General features: G+C 36.2%; 1 protein-coding gene across 11 annotated transcripts in view; it reads right to left on the bottom strand.

Annotated features, from left to right (window-relative positions):
• The window catches only part of KDM4C (lysine demethylase 4C), a 517,981-nt gene that overhangs the window by 199,619 nt on the left and 291,673 nt on the right, over window positions 1-26,689 (bottom strand). For 10 of the 11 annotated variants that reach the window (XM_037798517.1, XM_037798518.1, XM_037798531.1 and 7 more), the window contains 3 exons: window positions 23,673-23,911; window positions 21,113-21,420; window positions 15,117-15,225 (listed from right to left, as the gene is read on the bottom strand). In XM_037798517.1, coding sequence (XP_037654445.1) covers window positions 15,117-15,225; window positions 21,113-21,420; window positions 23,673-23,911 — 656 coding nt within the window. Of the gene's footprint in view, window positions 1-12,104; window positions 12,160-15,116; window positions 15,226-21,112; window positions 21,421-23,672; window positions 23,912-26,689 lie in introns of those variants that run through there. The other variant, XM_037798527.1, reaches the window with a different exon arrangement.

The following is a 26,689-nucleotide window of genomic DNA, read 5'->3' as shown; positions in this document are numbered from 1 at the left end:
ACTGAAAGCCTTCCCTCTAAGATCAGGAACAAGACAAGGATGCCCGCTGTCACCACTGTTATTCAACATTGTGCTGGAAGTGCTAGCCAGGGCAATCCGGCAAGACAAAGAAATAAAAGGCATCCAAATTGGAAAAGAAGAAGTAAAACTGTCATTGTTTGCAGACGATATGATCTTATATCTAGAAAACCCTGAGAAATCGACGATACAGCTACTAGAGCTAATAAACAAATTTAGCAAAGTAGCAGGATACAAGATTAATGCACATAAGTCAGTAATGTTTTTATATGCTAGAAATGAACAAACTGAAGAGACACTCAAGAAAAAGATACCATTTTCAATAGCAACAAAAAAATCAAGTACCTAGGAATAAACCTAACCAAAGATGTAAAAGACCTATACAAAGAAAACTACATAACTCTACTAAAAGAAATAGAAGGGGACCTTAAAAGATGGAAAAATATTCCATGTTCATGGATAGGAAGGCTAAATGTCATTAAGATGTCAATTCTACCCAAACTCATCTACAGATTCAATGCAATCCCAATCAAAATTCCAACAACCTACTTTGCACACTTGGAAAAGCTAGTTACCAAATTTATTTGGAAAGGGAAGATGCCTCGAATTGCTAAAGACACTCTAAAAAAGAAAAACCCAGTGGGAGGACTTACACTCACTGACTTTGAAGCTTATTATAAAGCCACAGTTGCCAAAACAGCATGGTACTGGCACAAAGATAGACCTATAGATCAATGGAATCGAATTGAGAATTCAGAGATAGACCCTCAGATCTATGGCCGACTGATCTTTGATAAGGCCCCCCAAAGTCACTGAACTGAGTCATAATCGTCTTTTCAACAAATGGGGCTGGGAGAGTTGGATATCCATATCCAAAAGAATGAAAGAGGACCCCTACCTCACCCCCCTACACAAAAATTAACTCAAAATGGACCAAAGATCTCAATATAAAAGAAAGTACCATAAAACTCCTAGAAGATAATGTAGGAAAACATCTTCAAGACCTTGTATTAGGCGGCCACTTCCTAGACTTTACACCCAAAGCACAAGCAACAAAAGAGAAAATAGATAAATGGGAACTCCTCAAGCTTAGAAGTTTCTGTACCTCAAAGGAATTTCTCAAAAAGGTAAAGAGGCAGCCAACTCAATGGGAAAAAATTTTTGGAAACCATGTATCTGACAAAAGGCTGATATCTTGCATATATAAAGAAATCCTACAACTCAATGACAATAGTACAGACGGCCCAATTATAAAATGGGCAAAAGATATGAAAAGACAGTTCTCTGAAGAGGAAATACAAATGGCCAAGAAACACATGAAAAAATGTTCAGCTTCACTAGCTATTAGAGAGATGCAAATTAAAACCACAATGAGATACCATCTAACACCGGTTAGAATGGCTGCCATTAAACAAACAGGAAACTACAAATGCTGGAGGGGATGTGGAGAAATTGGAACTCTTATCCATTGTTGGTGGGACTGTATAATGGTTCAGCCACTCTGGAAGTCAGTCTGGCAGTTCCTTAGAAAACTAGATATAGAGTTACCATTCGATCCAACGATTGCACTTCTCGGTATATACCCGGAAGATCGGAAAGCAGTGACATGAACAGATATCTGCACGCCAATGTTCATAGCAGCATTATTCACAATTGCCAAGAGATGGAAACAACCCAAATGTCCTTCAACAGATGAGTGGATAAATAAAATGTGGTATATACACACGATGGAATACTACGCGGCAGTAAGAAGGAACAATCTCGTGAAACATATGACAACATGGATGAACCCTGAAGACATAATGCTGAGCGAAATAAGCCAGGCACAAAAACACAAATATTATATGCTACCACTAATGTGAACTTTGAAAAATGTAAAACAAATGGTTTATAATGTAGAATGTAGGGGAACTAGCAGTAGAGAGTAATTAAGGAAGGGGGAACAATAATCCAAGAACAGATAAGCTATTTAACGTTCTGGGGATGCCCAGAAATGACTATGGTCTGTTAAATTCTGATGGATATAATAGGAACAAGTTCACAGAAATGTTGCTATATCATGTAACTTTCTTGGGGTAAAGTAGGAACATGTTGGAAGTTAAGCAGTTATCTTAGGTTAGTTGTCTTTTTCTTACTCCCTTGTTATGGTCTCTTTGAAATGTTCTTTTATTGTATGTTTGTTTTCATTTTAACTTTTTTTTTATACAGTTGTTTTAAAAAAGAAGGGAAAGTTAAAAAAAAAAAACAGAAAGAAAGAAAAACAAGGAAAAAAAAAAAGATGTAGTGCCCCCTTGAGGAGCCTGTGGAGAGTGCAGGGGTATTCGCCTAACCCACCTCCATGGTTGCTAACATGACCACAGACATAGGGGACTGGTGGTTTGATGGGCTGAGCCCTCTACCATAAGTTTTACCCTTGGGAAGACGGTTGCTGCAAAGGAGAGGCTAGGCCTCCCTATATTTGTGCCTAAGAGTCTCCTCCTGAATGCCTCTTTGTTGCTCAGATGTGGCCCTCTCTCTCTAGCTAAGCCAACTTGAAAGGTGAAATCACTGCCCTCCCCCCTACATGGGATCAGACACCCAGGGGAGTGAATCTCCCTGGCAACGTAGAATATGACTCCCGGGGAGGAATGTAGACCCGCCATCGTGGGAAGGAGAACATCTTCTTGACCAAAAGGGGGATGTGAAAGGAAATGAAATAAGCTTCAGTGGCAGAGAGATTCCAAAACGAGCCGAGAGGTCACTCTGGAGGGCACTCTTACGCACACTTTAGACAACCCTTTTTAGGTTCTAAAGAATTGGGGTAGCTAGTGGTGGATACCTGAAACTATCAAACTACAACCCAGAACCCATGAATCTCGAAGACAGTTGTATAAAAATGTAGCTTATGAGGGGTGACAATGGGATTGAGAAAGCCATAAGGACCACACTCCACTTTGTCTAGTTTATGGATGGATGAGTAGAAAAATAGGGGAAGGAAACAAACAGACAAAGGTACCCAGTGTTCTTTTTTACTTCAATTGCTCTTTTTCACTCTAATTATTATTCTTGTTATTTTTGTGTGTGTGCTAATGAAGGTGTCAGGGATTGATTTAGGTGATGAATGTACAACTATGTAATGGTACTGTAAACAATCGAAAGTACGATTTGTTTTGTATGACTGCGTGGTATGTGAATATATCTCAATAAAATGATGATTAAAAAAAATAATAATAATAATGTATGTATCATTGGTGTCCCAGAAGGAGAAGAGAAGGGAAAGGGGGCAGAAGCAATAAAAGAGGAAATAATTAATGAAAATTTCCCATCTCTTATGAAAGACATAAAATTACAGATCCAAGAAGCGCAGCGTACTACAAACAGAAGAGATATGAATAGGCCTATGCCAAGACGCTTAATAATCAGATTATCAAATGTCAAAGACAAAGAGAGAATCCTGAAAGCGGCAAGAGAAAAGCGATCCGTTACATACAAAGGCAGCTTAATAAGACTATGTGTGGATCTCTCAGCAGAAACCATGGAGGCAAGAAGGAAGTGGTGTGATATATTTAAGATACTGAAAGAGAAAAACTGCCAACCAAGAATCCTATATCCAGCAAAGCTGTCCTTCAAATATGAGGTAGAGCTCAAAATATTTTCTGACAGACAATGAGAGACTTTGTGAACAAGACACCTGCCCTACAGGAAATACTAAAGGGAGCACTACAGGGTGATAGAAGACAGGAGTGTGTGGTTTGGAACACAATTTTGGGAGATGGTAGCACAACAATGGAAGTACACTGAACAAAGGTAACTATGAATACGGTTGAGAGAAGAAGATGGGGAGCACGTGAGACACCACAAGAAAGGAGGAAAGATAAAGACTGGGACTGTGTAACTTGGTGAAATCTAGAGTATTCAACAATTGTGATAAAATGTACAAATATGTTCTTTTACGAGGGAGAACAAGCAAATGTCAACCTTGCAAGGTGTTAAAAATGGGGAGGCATTGGGGGAGGGATGCAATCGCATAAACTAGAGACTGTAACTAATAGAATCATTGTATTATGCTTCCTTTAATGTAACAAAGGTGATATACCAAGGTGAATGCAGATAAGAGGGGGGGATAGGGGAGGCATGTTAGACACTTGACATTGGTGGTATTGCCTGATTCTTTATTCTACTTTGATTTAAGGTTATTTTTCCTTTTGCTGCTTCCTAGCTGTCATTTTTTTGTTTCCTCTTTCTTTTGCCTCTCTACCTTCTTTGACTCTCCCTCCTGCCTTGTGGAAGAAATGTAGATGCTCTTGCTTAGTATGAGCAGAATGTTCAATTAGGATGAACTTAAATGTTTGGAAATGAACAGGGGTGTTGGTAGCAAGATGTGAGAATAACTAACAGCGCCGAATGGTGTGTGAATGAGGTGGAAAGGGGAAGCTTAGAGTCATATATGTCACCAGAAGGAAAGTTGGAGGTCAAAAGATGGAAATGTATAAAACTGAATCCTATGGTGGGCAATGTCCATGATCAACTGTACAAATACTAGAAATCACTTCATGAACCAGAACAAATGTATGACAATACAATTAGAAGTTAATAATAGAGGGGCATATAGGGAAGAACTATATACCTATTACAAACTATATACTACAGTTAGTAGTATTTCAACATTTTTTCATAAACAGTAACAAGCGTACTATATCAATACTAGGAGTCAACAATTGAGGGGGGTTGGTTAGGGATAGGGGAGGTTTAGAGTTTCCTTTTCTTTTTTTCTTTTTTCATCTTTCACTTTATTTCTTTTCTGGAGTAATGAAGTTTCTAAAAATTGAACGAAAATTAAGTGTGATGGATGCACAGCTGTATGAGGATACCCAGGGGCAAGTGATTGTACACTTTGGATCTTTGGATAATTGTATGGTATCTGAACAATCTCAATAAAAATGAAAAAAAAATTTAAAAAAAAAATTAAAAAAAAAAAAAAAGAAAGACGGCTATTTTCAGGCATTTATATGTGTTTATTTCAGCTTCTTTTATCAATACTCTCTCTCTTCCTGGAGATTAATACTGAGATAAAGCACATTTGAATGCAAATTTTGAAATTAAACACACAGGATTCAAAGCATGTAATTGCCAGCTGTGGATACTTGGGCAAGTGATTTAGTATCTTTGGGCCTCATCAGTAAAAATGATAATACCACCTATCTTAAGAGTGATGACTAATGATTACTCATAATGTATACAAATGAGAACTAACCATCACAGTCAATACACTTATATTAGTGGAGAGGGGTAGAAGAAGAAAATCCGTAGAGAAAAGTAAAAAAGCTTTGGGAAACAAGCTGAAAACAAAGCACCAAAATGAACTGATTTGGGGCATCAAATCAAATATAGGTGAAAGAGTAAGCATATGAAACTTATATACTATTTACACAGCAATATCATAGATGCCGGAAATAAGGAATCAACAATCATTTGCCTTCAAGAATTCAAAAGTTCTCAAATGAGAGAAACATCCTGTTTCTTAAACTCTTTCATCAATAACACAAAGTCAAAAAATGGCAAAACAAGATCTCCAAACAATGAATTACAAGCATTATATAACCCACTTGAAAAAGTTCCCCTTGGCTACAAGCCAGCTCTTTTAGTCTGTGTAAAGAACAGCAAAATCCTTAGACAATTTAACCCAAGAAGTAACAAAAGTATCACCTGGAAAACTACACAAAACAGATGCTACGGAAACTCAGAGAAGTACAGCAGCCATAATTCTGACTACTACAGAAACAGGGCAAGACTATTCAAGAGAATGTACTGAAGAAATAAGAGGAAAAGCAGCAAATGTTAATTCTCATTCCACATAAAAACATATTAGAAGATTCTGACCGCTCTACTTCTGGCAATTCTTCAAACATGCCAGATTCACGCTCTCCATGGAACCCTGTGCTCACTAGTCTCCTGCAGAAAGATTCTTATCCAAGATCCTCATCTAACTTGCTTAAGGCATTATAAAGCATATTTCCTCAAGAAAATACCTTAACAACTATGAAAATACTTGAGTAACATTCATATATGTTCATGTATAGTAGCAAATATTTTCTCAAGTTTGTACTCATTTTTATTAGCACAGCAAAAATACCTGCACTTAAGATCTTGAGATCCAATCTCCATAACAAGAACAAAAGAACATCACTGCAGTATAAAAAATCAGTCACCTCACCATCTCCTTAAAACCTGGGAATCTAGGACCCAGAAAAAAGTAAAACAATTCTATATATAATTAAAATGAGAGTAAAATGAGCCATTTTCTAACTAGCTGAGAGCCTTAGACATGATAGTTAATCTCTTAGAGAAGAAAAATTCCTTCCTAAAATCCACAACAATGCCTACATACCAGCCTGCAGAACATTGCTAGCCGAAGAATAAATTTTCATTGGTCAGCAACACAACAAAAAAAAGACCATGAAGTTTATCATGAAATTAAATTTCAAAAATACATGAAGTTTGCAAACTTTGCATGCTTATTCTCCATCATCAGAGCTAGCTTCACAACCAAGCAACAAGTGGAAATAAAAATGCAGAAAATGTGATGCAAAATATGGGATAATTCAGTGGTCTTTAGAGTTAAGACATTTAGGTCTCTAGGGAAAGGAGGCTGTGTAAAAGTTTAGGGAAATGTAAAGTAATATATATGAGTTGTATAGTATTGCAGTTTATGTCAATTAAAAATTGTCAAATATTGGCAATTTCATTCATTTCAGTATAATACAGTTTATTTTTCTAAAGAATGGAATGAACTGTGCATTGTAATATGAAAAGCTGTGCCTCAGAAGTCTCCTAGAAGACTTTGAGAGTTACAAGTCATGTGCAAGGTCACAAAAATCAAAGTCTTGACTATCATTTTACAATCCCAATACTTTCAGCACATTCAGGCAGGTGATCATGACTTTATGCCAACTATTGTTTAGAAAAGTTTCAAGAGGGACTGTGAAAAGCACAGAAGACAACTGCAGAACATAAATGAACATCTTCCCTCTAATTCAATCAAAACCTGATCAAGTCATTAGCATAATAAGAGCAAGGTGTTTTTTTATTTTTATTTCCCATATTACAGGAAAAGTGAAGGACACCGGGACTTCCATTGGAATTTACTGACAGAGAAATGAAACTAAACTGAGAATGCGCAAGTATTAATACAAAGTACTACATAAAATATCCATTCAATTTGAGTGCCAACAACATTTAGTGTTTTATGTTCACATAGCGCAGAAACACATTGGTTGTGACTTATCAACAAACATTCCAAGCCAGTCTACTTAACAATCTGCTGAATTTGCTGTTTCAGTGTTTAGAGAGAAATATAACTGTGCTTATCATCAAAGTATAATATTACCTCAAGCAAATAAGAATTGATTGAACAAACAGAAGAGATCATTATGTAAAAATTAATAACATTTGGAGCATGGCATGAAGCAGTCATAAAAAAGCATTTGTTTTTCAAAATTGGGAGGGAAAGAGACGTTTTTACAGAGGGAAAACAATGTTGATGAAAGATGTTCCTATATTTCACTATTTTCATTTCCAGTGAAAGGCAAGCAAGGAGAAATGACTACACTTAGTTTCCCAGGTAATGCAGTCATTAATAGTCAAGGAGAGACTCAGGCTGCCCACGATAAACAGAAGCCATTGCTCATTACAATCTGTCTGAATAAATAACTGTGTACTTTTAGTATTTAAATATTATTTTAAGTATTAAGTTCAATGTTTGTACTTAATACTTAAAATAATATTTGTAAAGTTTGACTCAATATAAGACATCATTATTACAGTTGGTCAATATATACAATTTAAGAAATCCTCGAAATAAAGAAGTAAAATGAAGACTGGCAAACCTGTAAAGCATGCTAGATCAGCAAAAACATCTATCTACAAAAGGTGAACAGGAACAACCGATTCTAAATAACGTCCTTTTGTTGGAGGGACAATTGCAAAGTGCTCAACAGCTAGCTTGTATACTAGCAATGCTCCCAATAATGGGCAAACTTTTACGTATCGCTTCCAGTGAAGGAAGGAGACAGGTTCAAGCATTCAGGAAAAAACAAACAAACAAACAAAACACCACACACACACAGGAAATCCAGGCAATTCCAGAAGAAACCAAAAATATCTAATTAATTCTAATCTTGAGAAAATATGCTTATGGCAGGGTTAGTAGTCAATCGCATCACAATAAAACGAGTGCAAAAGGGAGGAAATCATTTGGGAAGCTGGGGATAAAATTTTGCGGGACTTGAGTTCCTGATATTTCACTTTCTTAAATGTGCTTAGATGTATACATTTTATTATCCAAAACAACTGAAAACCTAGGTTAGATTGGTTAAATAATGGCCAAACACCAAGAATAATCTGTAATTAAAGCAGAAATTTCCATCTTTTCCATCTATATTCAAACATTTCATACATTACAAAATGAACCATAACATTAGTACAGGCAGACTTTCCGAAAAATGAAATAATGTAACATTGCCTGAAATGCACTCTCAATCTAATCCTCAAAGCATGGAGACATTACATAGATAGTGATCTAGGTGAACACTGATTTTAATTTCAAAGGATGCTTAACAGCTTATTATAGTGCTGCACTTGCTAAATTGGTGTTTCATAAAAAGATATTCAGACATTTCAGACTAGAGGAAATTAGAGTCATTGACAAGGGCTTTAATCTGAATCTTGTAAATTTTCAAACTTGTAGGTGGGTTCACCTCTGCACTTGGGTAAGTAAACTTTTAATAGATGGGTTTCTGAGTCTTTTGATCTTTCTGTATAATTATTCTAAAAAAATTATAAAAATAATTTCTGTATTTTTATTCTAAAAAGTTAAAGGATTTAAATAAAAATTTGGCCCAGTGGTGATCATCTCTTTACAAAATCTGCCAGAAGCTCCATAGCTCTTAACATATCACCATATGCTATTTAAGGTAATTAAAAATGTCCAAAAATAATCCATGAACCCAAAGGTTAGGAACCCTGATCACTGATGACCAAACTTCATGTTTTAGACAAGAGGAAATTGAAGCCCAGAGAGAAGAGGTGTCTAACATCAAAGAACCTATAAAGGTCAAAGCCAGGGCTCCAAAGTCTATCAGCCCACTGGTCAAACAGACTCCTATGCAGGCTGGACTGAGGAAATGTCTCTCCCAGAAAGTTTTGAAATTGCTTTTGCCAGCTGTCTAGGAGACACTAATGCCCAACACCTACTTTTACTCTTACCTTGGAAGTTTATAGATCAAAATGAGATGCAAATTTGATGGCAGTCCTTAGATTAAGAATTCTCCGAGGGTCTGTCTCCTCTTATCCTAAGGCTCTTCTCCATCCAAGCCCAGACCCAGGAAAGGCAATTCTCTTGTCCTCTGCCTGTGCCCAGTTTTTCTTTTCCTTTTTTTTTTTTTTTTTTTTTTTTTAATTTCCTACTCCCCACTTTCACTAAGAATGCAGCCTTTTAAGAGTCCACTTCTGTATGTCTGGAGATCTTACACAGGCAGTCTTAGTTTCAACTGCCACACCTTCACTCTAGTCCCAGCAAATCCCCCCAAATATGCACAGCGTAAGCTCTCCCTCACTGCTCTGTATCTCCTGTCTCTCTGAACCCCCTCAAGATTTCCCCCATTCCTTGCGAGCTCACTGATCATCCTCCTACTCTTCCTTATAACATCAAAACAGCAGCAATAAACATTTACTAAATTCTGTGCCAAACACTGTTTATACACAGTTTAATAACCCTCAGAACAACTCTAAGCAGCAAGTGATACAATCCTACTTTGGAAATACTGAAGCATGGAGGGGTAAATTCCTCAAGGTCATGCATCTAATGGAGTCATAGAGCCACTTTACCCCAGAGTTCATCGTTGCAGCCATGGAGAGATACTGCCCTTTATGATGTGCAGCCTCTTCATGCATAGACAAAGAGTATTTACTATATTTTATCCATTATTTCTGGGTGTTTTGTAGTAGGAGGATCATCAGGTAATTTAGTCCATCTCATTCATATTTCATGTTTTTTTAAAACACTTTTTTTACCCAAATATAAAAGAAATAAATGTTTATTCTAGGAAATTTGAAAAATTATCAGCATACAAAATAAAATTAAAATCACCAGGTAACAATATTGTACGCTTTCTTATAAATGTTCAACTTAACTTTCATAATCTCTAAAAAAATCATTTTCAGCACAAGTATGTCAAATCCAAACACCACCAATACAGGGTGGTGTCACTATCTAGAGTTATTGTAGTGTCAGCCACTGCATTGATCATGAGGTCTCCTGTGTGCATGAAAGGCTTGTCCTTGGTTTATGGCTATACTAATAAAAAATGTTGGGAATGAATCAGTTATACTACATATGGGATAAGCCCTTTGGCAGAAAGAAGGCTTTAAACAATCAATGAACATGAGAAGCAAGGCAGGGAAGTTGATAAAATATGTGTTCAGAAGACATTGATGCCAATGTAGGAAACCTACTAACCCCATGTCAATTCAGGACATTAAATTCAGGAAATTAAAATCCTGCTGATGAAAACTCAGGTAAGAAGAAGCAAGCTATGGGTTCAAAATGTGTGAATCTGAAATACAGATACCAAAGCTGCTTGCTAAGCACTTTCTAAGACCATAAAAATAGAATTACTTACCTCAAAATATCCTCCATGTAGACAAAACTGGTTTGAGCTATAGCTTATCACTTAACCTTATATTGGAGGTGTTTCCCCAGAGTGTTAAATACAGTACTTGGAAAGCATTCTTTATAGCTACAAAGGGTATTTAATAGCTACTCCATACTGCATTTAACCAATTCCCTGATATTTCAGTTGTTCAATTCAGGCCTTCAACTTTTTGTCAACTGACATTTCAATTTTACCATACTGTATAGCGTGTGTGTGTGTATGCAGCTGTGCATGCATTTATTAAAGAATGGTTTTATACAACAACGAAATATACCTCTTCTTCCTCAAATCTACTGCTTTCTAATATTCTGGGCAGTCAAAAGAAAACATTCCAGGAAAAAGTCCATCCACAAATCAAACTGAGTTGCACATGCATAAGACATAAGACAACAACATATGCATAATCCTTTGTTGCAGAGGTGAGAGGGGACAAAAATAATGCACTATAACAGCGTATCTTAAAGCAAAGAATAAGTGATTTCTTAAGACGGAGTCATTTGCTGGCCCAGTGTGACATCATAACTATGAAAGCCAACAAGAGCCCAAGACATTGGCCACATCTTCAATATGTCAGCTGCATTTTGACTTTGAGCGAATCTAGGATTAGGCACAATGGTAAAAAAATAAATTGTAACCTTGTCAGCATGCACAACTGAGACAGCTGACTTACATAATTGTTCACATTTTGACAGCAAATTAAAACAGCACAATTTTCTATACACAAATATATATACAAAGAATAATTCCCGAATAAGGATTTAACTTTCCTATTACACAACAGTATTTATCATATGCAGGAATTTGCCATCCTTTGAATGGTTGATTCCAAGAATTACCAAATACCTCAACCAGGGCTTCCCAACTACCAGATCCACAGTCATGGGTTTGGAGGGGAGAAAAGGGGAGAGAAGAGGAGGGAGACAGACACACTGACGAATAAGCACAACGTCAGGTGATAAATGCTATGATAGAGCTAAGTAAGCATAGAGTAAAATGGGAAGATAAGTGGTAAAAGAGGAGAGGAAGGTAGTGAGAAGTGATAGAAAATGATTCCAAGAATCAAAAGGTAGCACAGGTAAAGCAAAGACTTAGGAAAATGCATGGGAGAAGAAAGCAGACTATATTTAGAGGGGAATTTTTTTTTTTAAATTATTCTAAATGGATGGAAAGGCAGATGGAGTTGACAGAAATGAAGCCGGTACTGGATCATGAATGGCCTTGAGGTATTGAGCACTTATCCTGTCTCAAAGCAGACTTCGTGCAGCATCCTTATAACCAAAGAAAACGAAAAGTTGCAGCAGATTTCTGAGCTTTTGACCCCCACAATGGGTGATCCCTCATTCCCAATGCCTTTCAAGACCAGAAAATGTGGTCCTCAGGGTGGGCTTGCTTCACCTTGCTTCCTACACCACACACACCCTCCTTCCCTATGGACACCGAATCAGGAGCTCTGAAATCAAATACAAGCATGTCACAAGAGAAGAATGAGCACATATCCCGAATGCTTCAAGAAAAAAAAAAAATGACTGATTCCACTTATCTTTTCAATCTACATTTCAATTCAACAAATCAAATAATTAGTTTAATAAACAGGAAAATAAACAGAACGTTAATCTATGTTTCAAGATCACCTTGTTCAGTTGACTTTCACAGAAACTACTACTGAAAAACATTTCAGTTAAAAGAAAACCAGTAGGAAGTTTAGAATTTTAAATTATAAAAAATAGGCATATACTATACAGTTAAGATTATTTTTTAGTCTAAAGAGAATAAATCAGAATCTGATTTTATGTAAAGATGCTATATCATATAATTATTCATTTATTATGTATCCCCCTCTGCACCACCCCAACAATTCTTGTGTATTTTTAACTTTTTTTCAATTTGAGAAGTTGCGGGTTTACAGAACAAACATGCATAAAATACAGGATTCCCATATACCACCCTATTATTAATGCTTTGTATTGGGTGATACATTTCTTACAACTGGTGAAAGCAGATTTTTATAATTTTCTAAAATTATACTATTAAATGTTTGTTTTGTGCAAATTCCATGGATTCTTTTTAAATTTTATTCTAGTACCATACATACATACAATCTAACATATCCCCTTTTAACCACACTCAGATTACTTATTTCAGTACCGGGAATTACGTTCACAGTGCTTACTACCATACTGTAACAATTATTCTTTTATTATGTATCCCCCTCTGCACCACCACCACCACCAACCCTTGTGGTTTGCTGCTGAGCATGGAAAATCTTTTCCAAGGAAAGCTCAGAGAGAGAGGCAGTCAGTCCCAACTGACTCCGCAATTATTGGATCTGCCTCCAAGCAGAATGATCTCCACAGTTTAGGACATTTGAAAATCAAAAAGTCACTGCTCTGTCCCAGAGAGAATAGCAACATATAGGACACGAATCTCCCAGGGGCACCATAAACTCCCAGAGGTGCTGGATCACGTATCTTTGACCTTTGCTGCCTTTCTTTTGGGGAGTCAAATTCCAGGTTCAGTATAGAAATGCTGTTTGACCAACAGAGACTCTGTTTGATGATTCAAATTCTCAGATGCTCGGATCCAGGTAAGCTCCTATCTGGCAAACAAACCTGCAACTATATGAGGAGTGCAAAGGAGTCCTGTAGATAGGACGGAAAATTGCCCAAAGAAAATGGATTTGCAATTGTGTGCTCCTCATGAACACTAAACCCATTCTTCACTGCTTTCTAACAATGATGATTTCATTCATTTATAGTTACACAAGTAACTAAGACACAGAGGCAAAGGCTGCAGTAACATTCAAGTGACGGATATTGTAAGTAATTTATTCCAGGCCACAGAATATTCTCCACTGTCAATTTGGAAGCTTGCAAAAATCTAAGAGAACACATTTTTTCAGCCGTCATATAAATTTTCTGATTTTTCTTATTTATTCCCAAAAATTCTATGAGGACCCCACAAGTCCTTAACATAATAGCATAGAAAGTAAGACTATTGTAAAAACTACAAGCATCTATGCTTCAGCAAGATATTTAACCTCAAACCCTTGAGATGACTTCATTAATCCAATCCATATATAAATGTTCATACTATATATATTGAAATCAGAACTGCTCTCCAATGGGAAACTCTAAATCAAATAATGATGGCCCACAATGAAATAACTCTTTTGAGAAAATAAGGACACAGGACAAAAGCAGATTTCAGTGTGTGTTAGTATAACCTATTCCCTTCAGAGAAACTGCTCTGAATATAGGCCACAATTGGGGAAAGGTAATTTAAATTCATGAATAATGTACATAAGAATTTATGTTGGAATAATTACAAATATATTTCATTACTTCTTTTACTCTAATTAGAATTCAAATCCTGGGTTGGTTTTATAGGAAATAATATGACCGTTATATCTATCCTCTTTTTATCAAACTAAATTTGGAGTATAAAGGAAGACAGTGGGTAAAAGAAAGAAATCTGCTAAAGATGTCTGTCTACTCTAATATACGTATATATTTAAACTAAAAGAAAAGCTTGAATCCAAGTTTCATGTTACTCCATTGACAGCACCCTCACATAGACATGACCTTAATTAACAATTCTCACCAATAAAGAGAACACCTCTGAAAAAGGCCTCTAAATAAAACATCTGGTTAACTGGATCCCTTCAGGACGGAGAATAGAAGGCATTCATGATGATAAGAGACACTGGCAAGGAAGAAATAGCAGGTCAGTAGACTGATTTTTAATTGGAGGCAAGGAAAAGACATTAAAGAACAGGGAGACAGAAAGAGAGGGAAAAAGGGCAACCAAAGGCTACACAAAAAGATAAGTGCTCTATCCAGGAATGGTGACTGGTTGTAAATGAAACTACTTTGCATCAAGCCACAAGAGTACAATCCAGTTAAAAAAGAGTTAGGTGACACACCAGGTATCACAGGACGTGGCAGTATTGTACACAGTTTCTTATTCAAGACGGTTTTAATAAATGTAATGAATTCAAGTTAAAAGAAAAGACAATGCAAAGAAACCTACAGCATGTTAATTCCATGATTTGACATCTTTAGAGAAGTCATTCTTAACTTGTTCCGGAATGTAAGGTGAAATATCAGGAATGTCAGGAAAGATGAAATGTCAGGAAATACTGACTGATTTTATCCCATGACATGAAACAGGAAAGATTATACTAGGAAAAATTATGGCTAGATTATATGAAGCAGGTCTTTACTTTGCAAATTAACATTTCAAAGAACTCCATTTTCCTTTTGTCCGTAAACTGTTCACTAGTATGATCTTCTAATGGTATGTATTTGCCACTTATTTGACATTCTTCTCTACCAACCATTTTTTTATAACAGTTCTTAAATATCTGTACAGAAAAATAAAAAAAGCAGAAAAAATTCATGAGCTCACCTTCATCGCTTGTTGTCTGCTGCTTTACAAGTGTCATTGGGGACCTTGCTGGAGGTTTACTGAGTGGATGGCGCCAACTCTTAGCAGTTTTGGTCTCTCCCTCTATCCTCTGGTTATAGAAATAAAAATGAGGGGAACACCCAAAGTTAAAACTTGCTTTAAAAGTAAAAAACTATGGTTAATAATGATTTATAACTAAATTTTGAAGAAAACTTGGTGCTTATTTACCTCTTGGAGAATTAGTCCCCCCCTCCTTTTTTTTTCTTAACTTGAAGGAAACAGAAATCTATGCTATTAGTAATTGTTAGAAGAGTTCAAATAACTTTCCTCCCACTTCATATTAAAATCCTACCTGAACTGCAGGGGAGGTTATCAAATCTGCAATAAACTCAGGAGACAGCAGGTTCTTAAAAATTAATCTGAATGCAGGATTATATATTCATAATAATATAAGGTCTTGGACTTCAGTCACTGCTATGATGTTCACATGTGAACATCTGGCAGGTGCTTTTGCTTTCCGTCTTCACAGAGAAGGCAATCCTGCCAAACTGAGTCTATTCACTGTTCTTCCATTCACAAAAGTCCTTCAGAAATTTATCACCACTTCTCTGTCACACATATGGAACATCAAACAAGAGATCAAAAGTTTTATTTGAAATGACATCATGAAACCACTAAGTTTTATATGAAATGTTTTGTCTTGGCATCTTCAGAGCACATTTTCCTTCCAAAGGCAGAAAGCTAGTCACATGCAGGATTTCTTCTTTCAGAGAGAACCCTGCTAAAAACTCTCTTTCCCGTGGAGTACAAAAAAGGGGGATGAGGAGGGTCACAGAAAGGCTTAAACTAGTGGGTTTACATCAACAGCTGACTACAAAAGAAAGCAGTCTCAGAAATTTTTCTGGAATCCAAAGAAGGAGTGGACAGAGGTGGAGAAACTGTGCTGGCCTCTGATACCACAACAGGATTCTGAGAGAATGTGTAAGAGCATTCTAATCAAAGCTGGGGTGGGGAAAGGATGAAAAAAATAATACGGCATCCAAGTTATGCATGGTTCATAACAACTAAAAATTAATGTGGGAAATGATAATTCCGTCAACAAGAAATATTTATTGAGACTCTATGATGTGTTGTGCAGTTTTAAAAGCTAGGGTTACAGTAGGAACAATACACACTGGTCCCTGTTCTCAAAGAGTTTACATTGTAAGGGGGGCAAGGGGAGTTTGACAAAATATCAGTAAAAAATAAATACTTATCAGGTATTATGAAGCAAATATGCAATGAAGGAAAATAGAGCAAGACAAAGGAATGGAAAATGATGGTGAAGGGGCTATATAATACTGGGGAGTCAAAAAAAGGCCTTCTGACAAAGTGGCCTTGTTGTGGCGTCTTCGGTGCAATAAAGGAATAATAAACATTTGGCCATCAGGGGGAAGAGCATTTAAGACAGAGGGACTAGTATGCAAATTAGGAACATAGTCACTGTGTTCCAGGGACAGATTGGAGCCCCATATGGCTGGAAATGGTGGGGAGAACTGTAGAAAATGAGGTCAGATATGACACTAACACTCCTATCCTTACATCAGGATTATGTACCTAAATTATTGGAAAGGATACCCAAAGAGAGAAAAACAAGCAAGCAACTTCTTTGGTGACAAGTGTTTGTAGTAATTAAAATTGTTCAATCCAAATGAAAGGTAAAATTATATCATGAATGTATTTATCATTTCAAGAAATAAAAATGTTTTCCCTAGCACCGTCCATTGAAATTTTCCATAACAATGACCAACCCAAGTAGCCACGAGCACTCACAGAGCTAAAACAAGAGTGTTTAAATAATGGCTCCTACTAAAAGGAGACAGGACTTTTGGGAGAAACTCAGGACTGGTGTAAGAAATGTGCAAAATGAACCTGGAGTATCTTGTAATAACAGAAAAGAAGGAAGGCATCAAGACTATGTCCAAAGACTCAGGAAACAATAAAGGGGCAATTTCAGCAACAAAAGAATAAATTCTAGAGTGGATATAAACATGGAATATATTAAAATCCATGAGGTCATAATCATACTCAAAAAAAAAGAAAACAACCCATTCATAAGTTACCTTTGGAGGATGCAAGGAACTTACTCTTAGTCTGAAAACTGATAAAGGGAAAGATTCAAACCCTTCTAGCATGAACTGTATATGAAGGCAACCAAATATCTGATGAAGAAACGTTCTCTTAAAATAATTCCAACTAACGAAAAGACCAAGTGACAGGCTCTAATGAAACAATGGAACATCAACAACAACTATAACCTTTATATGAAAATGCCAGTAGGGAACTTTTTAATGGAGGGAGATGGCTGACAAACCTAAACCCACTATTCAATCTTAACATCATAAAAAGAGAGAGAGAAAGGGAGGGAGAGAGAGACAACCACCAGGATGAGTCCACAGTACCACCTGTGAAATATTCTGTGACGCATTCTTGCAAAACCTCAAATCTAGATCTAACTACCAGTTTCAGAAAACATATAGGACATAGGAACATAATAACTGAAACAACAGGGATGAGATATGAAAAATCCAGATTATGGGAAATTCTATAAAATACTCAATCCAGTTTAACGCAAATAAATAGGAACAACAACAACAAAAAAAAAACAGATGATGAAAAGAAATACAAAAGATGTACCAACCAAATGCAATGTGTAGACCCTGTCTGATACTGATTTGAACAAAGGATCTGTTTAAAGCTATATATATAGTTAATAAAATGTTTGGGGAAAAATCCATATCTTTAAGAGATACATATTGAAGTGTGTACAAATAAAATTGCATGATGTGTGGGATTTATTTCAAAATAAATCCAAGGTCATAGGAGTTGGGCATTTAGATGAAATAAGATTAGTTATTAGTTGAAGCTGGGTGATAGCACAGAGACATGCATTATTATTCTGTTCTCTCTACTATGATATATGTTTAAAATATTTCATAATTAATGATGTCATTTCAAATAAAACTTTTGATCTCTTGTTTGATGTTCCATATGTGTGACAGGGAAGTGGTGACAAATTTCTGAAGGACTTTTGTGAATAGAAGAACAGTTGCTAACATGACCACAGACATAGGGGACTGGTGGTTTGATGGGTTGAGCCCTCTACCACAGGTTTTACCCTTGGGAAGACGGTTGCTACAAAGGAGAGGCTAGGCCTCCCTATAATTGTGCCTAAGAGCCTCCTCCTGAATGCCTCTTTGTTGCTCAGATGTGGCCCTCTCTCTCTACCTAAGCCAACTTGAAAGGTGAAATCACTGCCCTCCCCACTACGTGGGATCAGACACCCAGGGGAGTGAATCTCCCTGGCAATGTAGAATATGACTCCCGGGGAGGAAGGTAGACCCGGCATCTTGGGATAGAGAACATCTTCTTGACCGAAAGGGGGATGTGAAAGGAAATGAAATAAGCTTCAGTGGCAGAGAGATTCCAAAAGGAGCCGAGAGGTCACTCTGGTGGGCACTCTTACGCACAATTTAGACAACCCTTTTTAGGTTCTAAAGAATTGGAGTAGCTGGTGGTAGATTCCTGAAACTATCAAACTACAACCCAGAACCCATGAATCTCAAAGACAATTGTATAAAAATGTAGCTTATGAGGGGTGACAATGGGATTGGGAAAGCCATAAGGACCACACTCCCCTTTGTCTAGTTTATGGATGGATGAGAAGAAAAATAGGGGAAGGAAACAAACAAACAGACAAAGGCACCCAGTGTTGTTTTTTACTTTAATTGCTCTTTTTCACTTTAATTATTATTCTTGTTATTTTTGTGTGTGTGCTAATGAAGGTGTCAGGGATTGATTTAGGTGATGAATGTACAACTATGTAATGGTACAGTGAACAATCGAATGTACGATTTGTTTTATATGACTGCGTGGTGTGTGAATATATCTCAATAAAATGAAGATTTAAAAAATAAATAAATAAAAAGAAACTTTACTATGAGAGACAGAAGGCCACTGTTGAGGGCAATTCACATGGACAAATAATGCCAGAATCAGCTACACTGGGTTGCAAAAAGGAATTATCAGTAGCTTTGAACTGAAGAATAGCTTCACCAATATGTAAGTGCCACAGAATCCTGGCCCTAGCTCTACTGTACAGACAAGCCCTTTATTGCAGAATGTGGAGACCCTAGACCTGAATTTTCCACTTCTCCAGAAGATCCATCAAACCAAGAAAACAAAAAACTGTTCATTCCTATATTAAGAAATCAAAATCTAGTTTTAGTAGTCTGTTGAAGAATCAGTTAAGTCAAGCTTTGCAAGAAATTTACATGCATTTATATAACCTTGAGAAGAATGCCTAAAGCTGGTTGCCACCAGTGTACACATGCATTACACTTATTATTAACAAACATTGATCAAACCTGCAAAAAAAAAAAAAAAAAAAAAAATCTGTGTTTTACAAAGGGGGTTATCTGACAGCATGGTTGAGAAAAGAGGAGAATGTCATGTAGCTGATGTAGCTGTTCCTTAGAAGGGGCAAGCCAAGCCACTCAGCCCTCGACAGCAGCTGTGAGTCTCTGCTCAGTGAAATGATACAAATTAAAGTTAAAGAACTGGCTGTATAACTACTTCCCGTGAAAGCAAGGAAACTGCCATTCTAATTTAAAGAATGTGAAGAAATATAATTTAAGTGTGCATTTGACTCATTCACCATTCAAAAATAATCCCAATATAGGCTTAGCCATTTAAACCCTATAGGAAATTAAATTTGGAATTTTGTTTACTAGTATGTGCATACCATTTAGAAACTTCTCTTTAGCCACCTTTTCAAATAAATGAGACTACATTTATTCTATTTATCATATGCTTGATAAATATTTACTTTTTGGTCAAGCAAAATATGAAATCATATATAAAATGATAAAATTATTGGGCCAAATTGGGACATCATAGTTTATTTGAAATTTTAAGATAATTTAGAAACAGGGTATTCAAAATTCATGTCTTTATATAATCCCCTTGGCTACTCAAGGTTACAAAAAGGCCTGTGTTTAAATGAGCAGGAGCAATCAAGAAGTGGGTTTAAGTGGCTGTCCATCCAGTTTACCCTATCAAACAACTAAGGCTCTCCCTATTCATACACCTGAGGTCCCCAAACAATTTCTGTAGTTCAGAAGAGGTTAATGAATCCTGACAATCACTACTCACAGTCCTAGCTCACACGATCCATTCACAATATTTTGGAATATGGACAGATTATGCTGAAAGCATATAATTGACAATGTACAAGGACATCAGGGAAACAGAAGTCAGAATAGGGAGCTTGGTAATCAGGAGGGGCCTTGATTTTCACTGACAGACAAAAGGCCTGTTTCTGAGAGTGGGCAGAACCAAAAAGATCAGGTCCATCAGAAAGATGTCAGAGGAAAGAGTTACTAGATGAGCCCTAATTCCAAAACAGAGGCTGTGGGGAGCCTAGGAAGGACAGGTATTAATTGTTAGCCAGATGTGGTCAAGAGCCCTTCAGGGGAATTCTTTCCAGCCTGGTTAATAATACAGGTGATGGAAATTTTCTGAATCTTGACTATATCAATAACGTATCAATGTCAATATCCTAGTTATGATAGTGTACTACACTTTTTATAAGATGTTACTATTGGGGAAAACTAGGTAAGGGATGGACAGGATTTCTCTGTACTATTTCTTAGAACTTCATGAAAATCTATAATTGCCTAAAAATTAAAGGTTTAATTAAAAAAAAAGTTAAAAAAAAACAAAGAAAACCAAGCTCCAACATGGGACCAATACCACGCTCTCCGAATTATCACCATGTGAGCAAGAGCATGCAGAAATCATACCTCCCAGTTATCTAAGGATATATGATTAAAACTCATAAATGTGAAACGTTAGTTATTTCTGCCCTAAAGCAAGATTTCAGTACACCATATGCTGTTTTCAGAAAGCTCTCTCACAACACAATAAATACAGTATAAAAGGATATTGCCACATACACGGGGGATTTTGAAGTCATCTCTCTCTCCACTGGGGACCACTGGGATTTCTCCTGGTTCAAGGCTACTCCCACGGCTCTCCACATCACTCTCTTCCTCTGTCAACACACTATTACTCTCTGCCACTGAGGAGCACGACTCCGGAGACTTTGGCCATGAAAGACTGGGGGATTCCTGAGACTTCACATGGCCACTAGACAATGAAATGGAATCATCAGCCTCCTTGGGATTAGAGGTTGCAATTATGGCACAGGTTTTGTCATCCTCACTTTTTATTTCCTTCGTTATAGATGTGCTTGAGCAGTTCCCTGAGGAGTAAAACAAAAGACTGTTAATAAAGCTTGTATTGAATTCTTAACTGAGTAAAATTTTTAAACTATCCTCAACTGAATATCTATCTTCCTTCCCTTCAAAACTCCCACAGATGTAAACAGGAAAGGCAAAAAAGCTCCATGCTATCTGCATAGTTATAAAAAGCAAGACAATGGAGTTTTGTCAAAAGAAAACACCTTCTGAAAAAAAAAAAAAGAGGGGATCTAAAAGAGATTCTACTACAGACCACTGTCAAAAGCCATGATGATGATAACTATCCAAACACTGTCCAAAACAATAGGAATTTGAATTATTTCTAAAAGAGGAAATCATATCCCAATATATGATGCTAAGAACTGCTATTAATAAATAAACCAAAACAACTCAAAGTATGTATGTAAATGACACATGTTAAGGCCATGCAGATCAAGATATGATGTTTGCCTACAACGGATCATTCAGCCACAAAAAGGAATGAGGTTTGATGCATGCAACAAAATGAAGAAACCTTGAAGACATTATGTTGAGTGAAAAAGCCAGACACAAAAGCACAAATATTGTATGATCTCACTGATATGAAATAATCAGAATAAGAAAATTCAGAGTCAGAAACTAGAAGACTGGTTACCAGGGGCCAGGGTGGTGGTAGGGAACGGGGAAATAATGCTTAATTGGTTTAGGGAGATAGAAATTTTGGTAATGGATGGTGGTGATGGCAGCACAACATTGTGAATGCAATTAACACCCCTGAATTGTATATTTTAATACGGATAAAAGTAGAAATTTTTACTAGAATAAAATTAAAAAAAAAAAAAAAGAATTAAAAAAACCACACAGATCTATGTGTGTTACTAGAATAAAAATTTTTTTGAAAATAAAAAATAAAAAACACACACACACACAGAACTGTCCAAAACAAACCCTAATGTAAACTAAGGACTGTAGTTAATAGTACAAATATAAAATTCTTTTATCAATTATAGCAAAGGTACTGCACCACTGCAAAGTGTTAATAATGGGAACAGGTTGGGGGGATGTGGAAACTCTGTATTTTCTGTAAACATACAACTTCTCTAACAAAAAAAATATTCAAAAAATGAAATGGAAGAAACCATGTAGGAACAGAACTTAATGACATTTGGTCTCCTTAGTTAAGGAATTCACGAAGCAGTTAATTAAATGCAGTGTGGCAGAGACTCTGGTAGTGGACTACAAAGAAATATCGATATCTACCACATAACATAATCATCTTCTCTATACTGTCTAGAATCCCCTTCCATATTGTCTCAACTTTGCTATCTTTAATCCATTCAACAAAATTCAATTAAGAGATCACCTACTCCAAAAATCTTTCCTTTCCAGCCTCCTGTCTCTGTTTGGGGTCTTTATTGGAAAGGTCAACAATATATTATGCCATCTCTATCATGTACTTACCACACTGTACTGATTATCTGTTTATTTGTTTAGCTCTCCTTTTAAAAACGGTTATAGTTTGAACTCTACTGACACAGATATTACAAGAGCAAAAGGTAATGAGGCTGAAGAAGCATATTTAGCAATATGATGAGGATTTATTTTATTCTATGTGAAATAAATTTTAAAGATAGAGACAAGGCCTAATCTACTTTTTTTTTTAACAGTCACTATGACTCCCATATGGAGGAATGTTAAGCAGGGGTACACCGAGTGGGTGCTGGCAAAACAGGAAAGAAGCAATATTTGCAATAGTCCATACAAAAGATGATGTGCCTTAAACAAGGGTGGGAGCAGTGGAATTGGCTAGATTTGGGTAGAGATCCAAGACTGAAGGATTTGTTGGTTCACTGTATGAGGGGTATGAGAAGTACCAACAACCTTCATAAGTGAAAGGACAAAAGCTTCAACAAACAAAAAATTTCTAACAAAGAGGCAAGTATTAAAGCTGTTTCAGAGAAACCTGCAATAAAAGGGGAAAAGTAAAGTAGTTGAGACTTACAGACGAAAGCTGTAGATTAGAGAAACAGCCAGGGGACCATATATATATATATGCCATTTCACTAGATTAATTCTTTTATTTTTGTTTTTCTTTTAACATTTTAACATTCCCGTGGCTTCCCGGTTATTTACCCTATAACTTGAGCTATGTTATTGATTAAGCTATGTAGACCAGAAGGTAGTAAGGTGTCTGTTCTATTGTTCAAAGATTTAAGGCATCAGATCATCAACCACATACTACTTGTATGTGAAACTACTCAGCCATTTTTCTCACCTGACAGTTTGATATCATCTGATAAATTCTGATCCAACTGCATCCTGCCAGCAGAGGCCTCTTTCTCTGAAGGTGCCTCTATGTTCCCCAGCTCCACAGCTGCTTCTGGCTCTTCACTGACACTGAGATCATCCAAGGTTGGGTCAGGGGTAGGGAGCTCTGCCCCACTGACCACAGATGACACTTCCTCACCCTCCTCAGTCTTAGGCCTTTTAGTGTGAGACCTAGAGCATGGGGAGCTATTAACAAAAGAAGCTGTGGTTAGAGCAGAAGGTGTGTAATGGAGAAGATAAGACACTTACCAATACAAATGTTATTTTCACCTACTCAAAGAAGGAAAAAAAACCTCAATTTTTAAATCATTGTGCAAAGACAATCTTCACAATTAATAGATTAAATCTGACATTTAAATATCAAATTTTAATAAGTTATTAAGAAATAAAATAACTAACGTAAATAATTGATTATTGGACATAATTGGGGGAAAGCAGTCATTGCTAAAATTTTATAAAATTTTAGAAAGCAATAAAATAAATGTCAAGGGAAAATTGATGACTTGGGGGAAAACCAAATCGATAAAGTAAACGGTATTTAGACAATGATAAAAGGATAATAAAATCAGGAGATCCTGTAAAGCTGTCAACATCTGAGTAAATTATTCGGGTTCCACAGTGAACCAGTGACTACTTTTCCTTGGCTTTGGATAATTCTCAAGCAGGTGTGAATATCATAAAAGTAAACGCCAAATTATCATTAGCTAAAGGAATTAACAGAGGAGGAAGGCTAACTGTATGCATTTAAAATTTTATATCAACTTATTTTCAGAGTGGACACAAATTTTATTTTTTTCCACTTTTAGTATTGTCCAGCAAGTCAGTCATTTGATAGCTTTGCCATAGATAACTTTCTCTATGTGACACAATATTTCTAACCCTTTCATGTAAGAAGAATTACAAATCAAATTTAAAAAACAAAACAAAACAAAACATGTATTTCAGCGTCTAAAACACATATACACACAAGAAACCACCACAATCCAAAATGCCATTGGAAGTCGGGGAGGACAGAGATCAGATAAAGGGGGTAGCCAGGGATAACCCATGTAAATGAGCATCAGCTGCTGCTTCTCCTACTGCTGGGAATGACAGTAAGAGTGGCATCATCACTATCTCCACTTTTTTTACTGAGATCTTACGCACTGGCCTATGTGGAAAATCTTCAAATTACCAACAGCATAGTACAAATAAAATAGGATGGCTGGCATCTCTTTTAGATTTCAGTGAACCATTTCCTCCATTAGATTTCCCTACACAGGGTATTATTAAGAGAGATCATCAATCTGTATTATCAAGCCACAAGGTGGAGCATATTTTAAAAAGCCCCTTAACATTAGGCTTCCTAATCAGTTGAGCATTGATTCAGCAAAGATGGCTTTAATCTACTGAAAATCTCTTCAATGTCATAAATCTATATTCTCTGTCAACCCAAAAGTACCACTGTGGACAATAATTAGGAGAAAAGATCAGAAACATAATTAGAGTATTGTATTTTCTGTCCATTATAGAACAATTCTCAAGATAATTTCTGTTGCTTTTCCTAACTCATGATTGACTACTGCCTCCTCCTCCCAAAGCTGGCTTTTCGGTAATGTGTATTAACACATCTTTCAAAGGCACTGACTCTCTAAACCAGTTTCTCAAACGTTTTCGACTGTAACCATAGTGACATACATTTTAAATGGTGACACAATATATATTACACACATACTCACACGTCATGAATTAATACTTACCCTTACCAATAAGAAGCACTATGATATTATTTATTCTATTTTACTTCCTAATTTTAAAATATCAGTCCTGACCCACTAAACTGATTTTAAGTTAACAGTTTAGGTCCTGAGTTTCAGGTCTGCTACTAACTAGTTCTGAGCTTCAGGTACATCCCTTATAAAATACAGAAGTGTGATTCCCTGTTCTTAAGGTTCCTCTATCCATTACCATTCTAAAATAGTAGGAAATAAATGTCAGGAAAAAAGAAAGAGGGAGAAAGTAAGCATCAGAAGTATGGGCAAAAATTCAGAAACACAACGTGATTGAGTTAATAGCAGAAAACTGGAAACAAGCTAGAGGCCCAAATACAGGGGATTAATTAAATACATGCAGGCTTTAAAAATTACATTGTAGCAATCACTTAATCACATGGAAAAACACAAAATGGGTCACTGAATTGATAACAGAGCATGGCCCCAATTTTGGAAAGGCATACAACATTACATAAGTAATATAATAAATATATATGTAAAGGATATATACAAAATGTTAACACTGGTTATCTCTGGATAGTGGGGTGATTTGGGATTCCTTCATTTTTCTTTTCCTTATTTTACAAATTTTCTCCAAAGCACAAATACTACTTTTACAATCTGAAAGAAAAACAACGAGCAATATTGGAGAGGTAAAATGAAGTATAAAACTGGAAAATGTAAGAACCTAAAAAGGTAGCCTGAAGACTTAAGCAACACAACAAACACCCTATTCAATGGGTTGTAAAATTGCAAGAGCCCCACAGCAGGTCTAAAAGGTTTTGAAATGGCCCTGGTCACAAAAATGCAATGTAGAGTGAAGTTCACAGGGACAATCATACTACAGAAAGACTGCATGCTCTGATTTATGAGTACATTTTGTAAAAGAATAAAACCAAGTTTATAAAATGTAGTAAAATATGGAAATCAAGAGAAAAGTAAGATCTCAGATGTTTGGCAAATGAAAAAGAAAACTACTAAAATCAGAAAGATTATAGTGGCAGAACAAAAAAGTTTGAAATCAAGTTATGGAAGTTGAGTAAGGGGGTTAACAAGCTATACTATTATTCTATTTGTCATGTTTAGTGACTTCAGGAATAGTACATTCTATTACTACATTCCATTTATAACACTTCTCAAAAATGAAAAACAATTTGTGCCTCAAAATTTCACTGATATCAGTAAACAAATGATTAATAAATGGAAAAAAGCA

Source organism: Choloepus didactylus, chromosome 10, assembly GCF_015220235.1.
Source record: "Choloepus didactylus isolate mChoDid1 chromosome 10, mChoDid1.pri, whole genome shotgun sequence".
Classification (NCBI taxonomy): Eukaryota; Metazoa; Chordata; class Mammalia; order Pilosa; family Megalonychidae; genus Choloepus; species Choloepus didactylus.
Note: the sequence above shows the minus strand (reverse complement) of the source record. Positions and strands in the feature narration are given on the sequence as shown.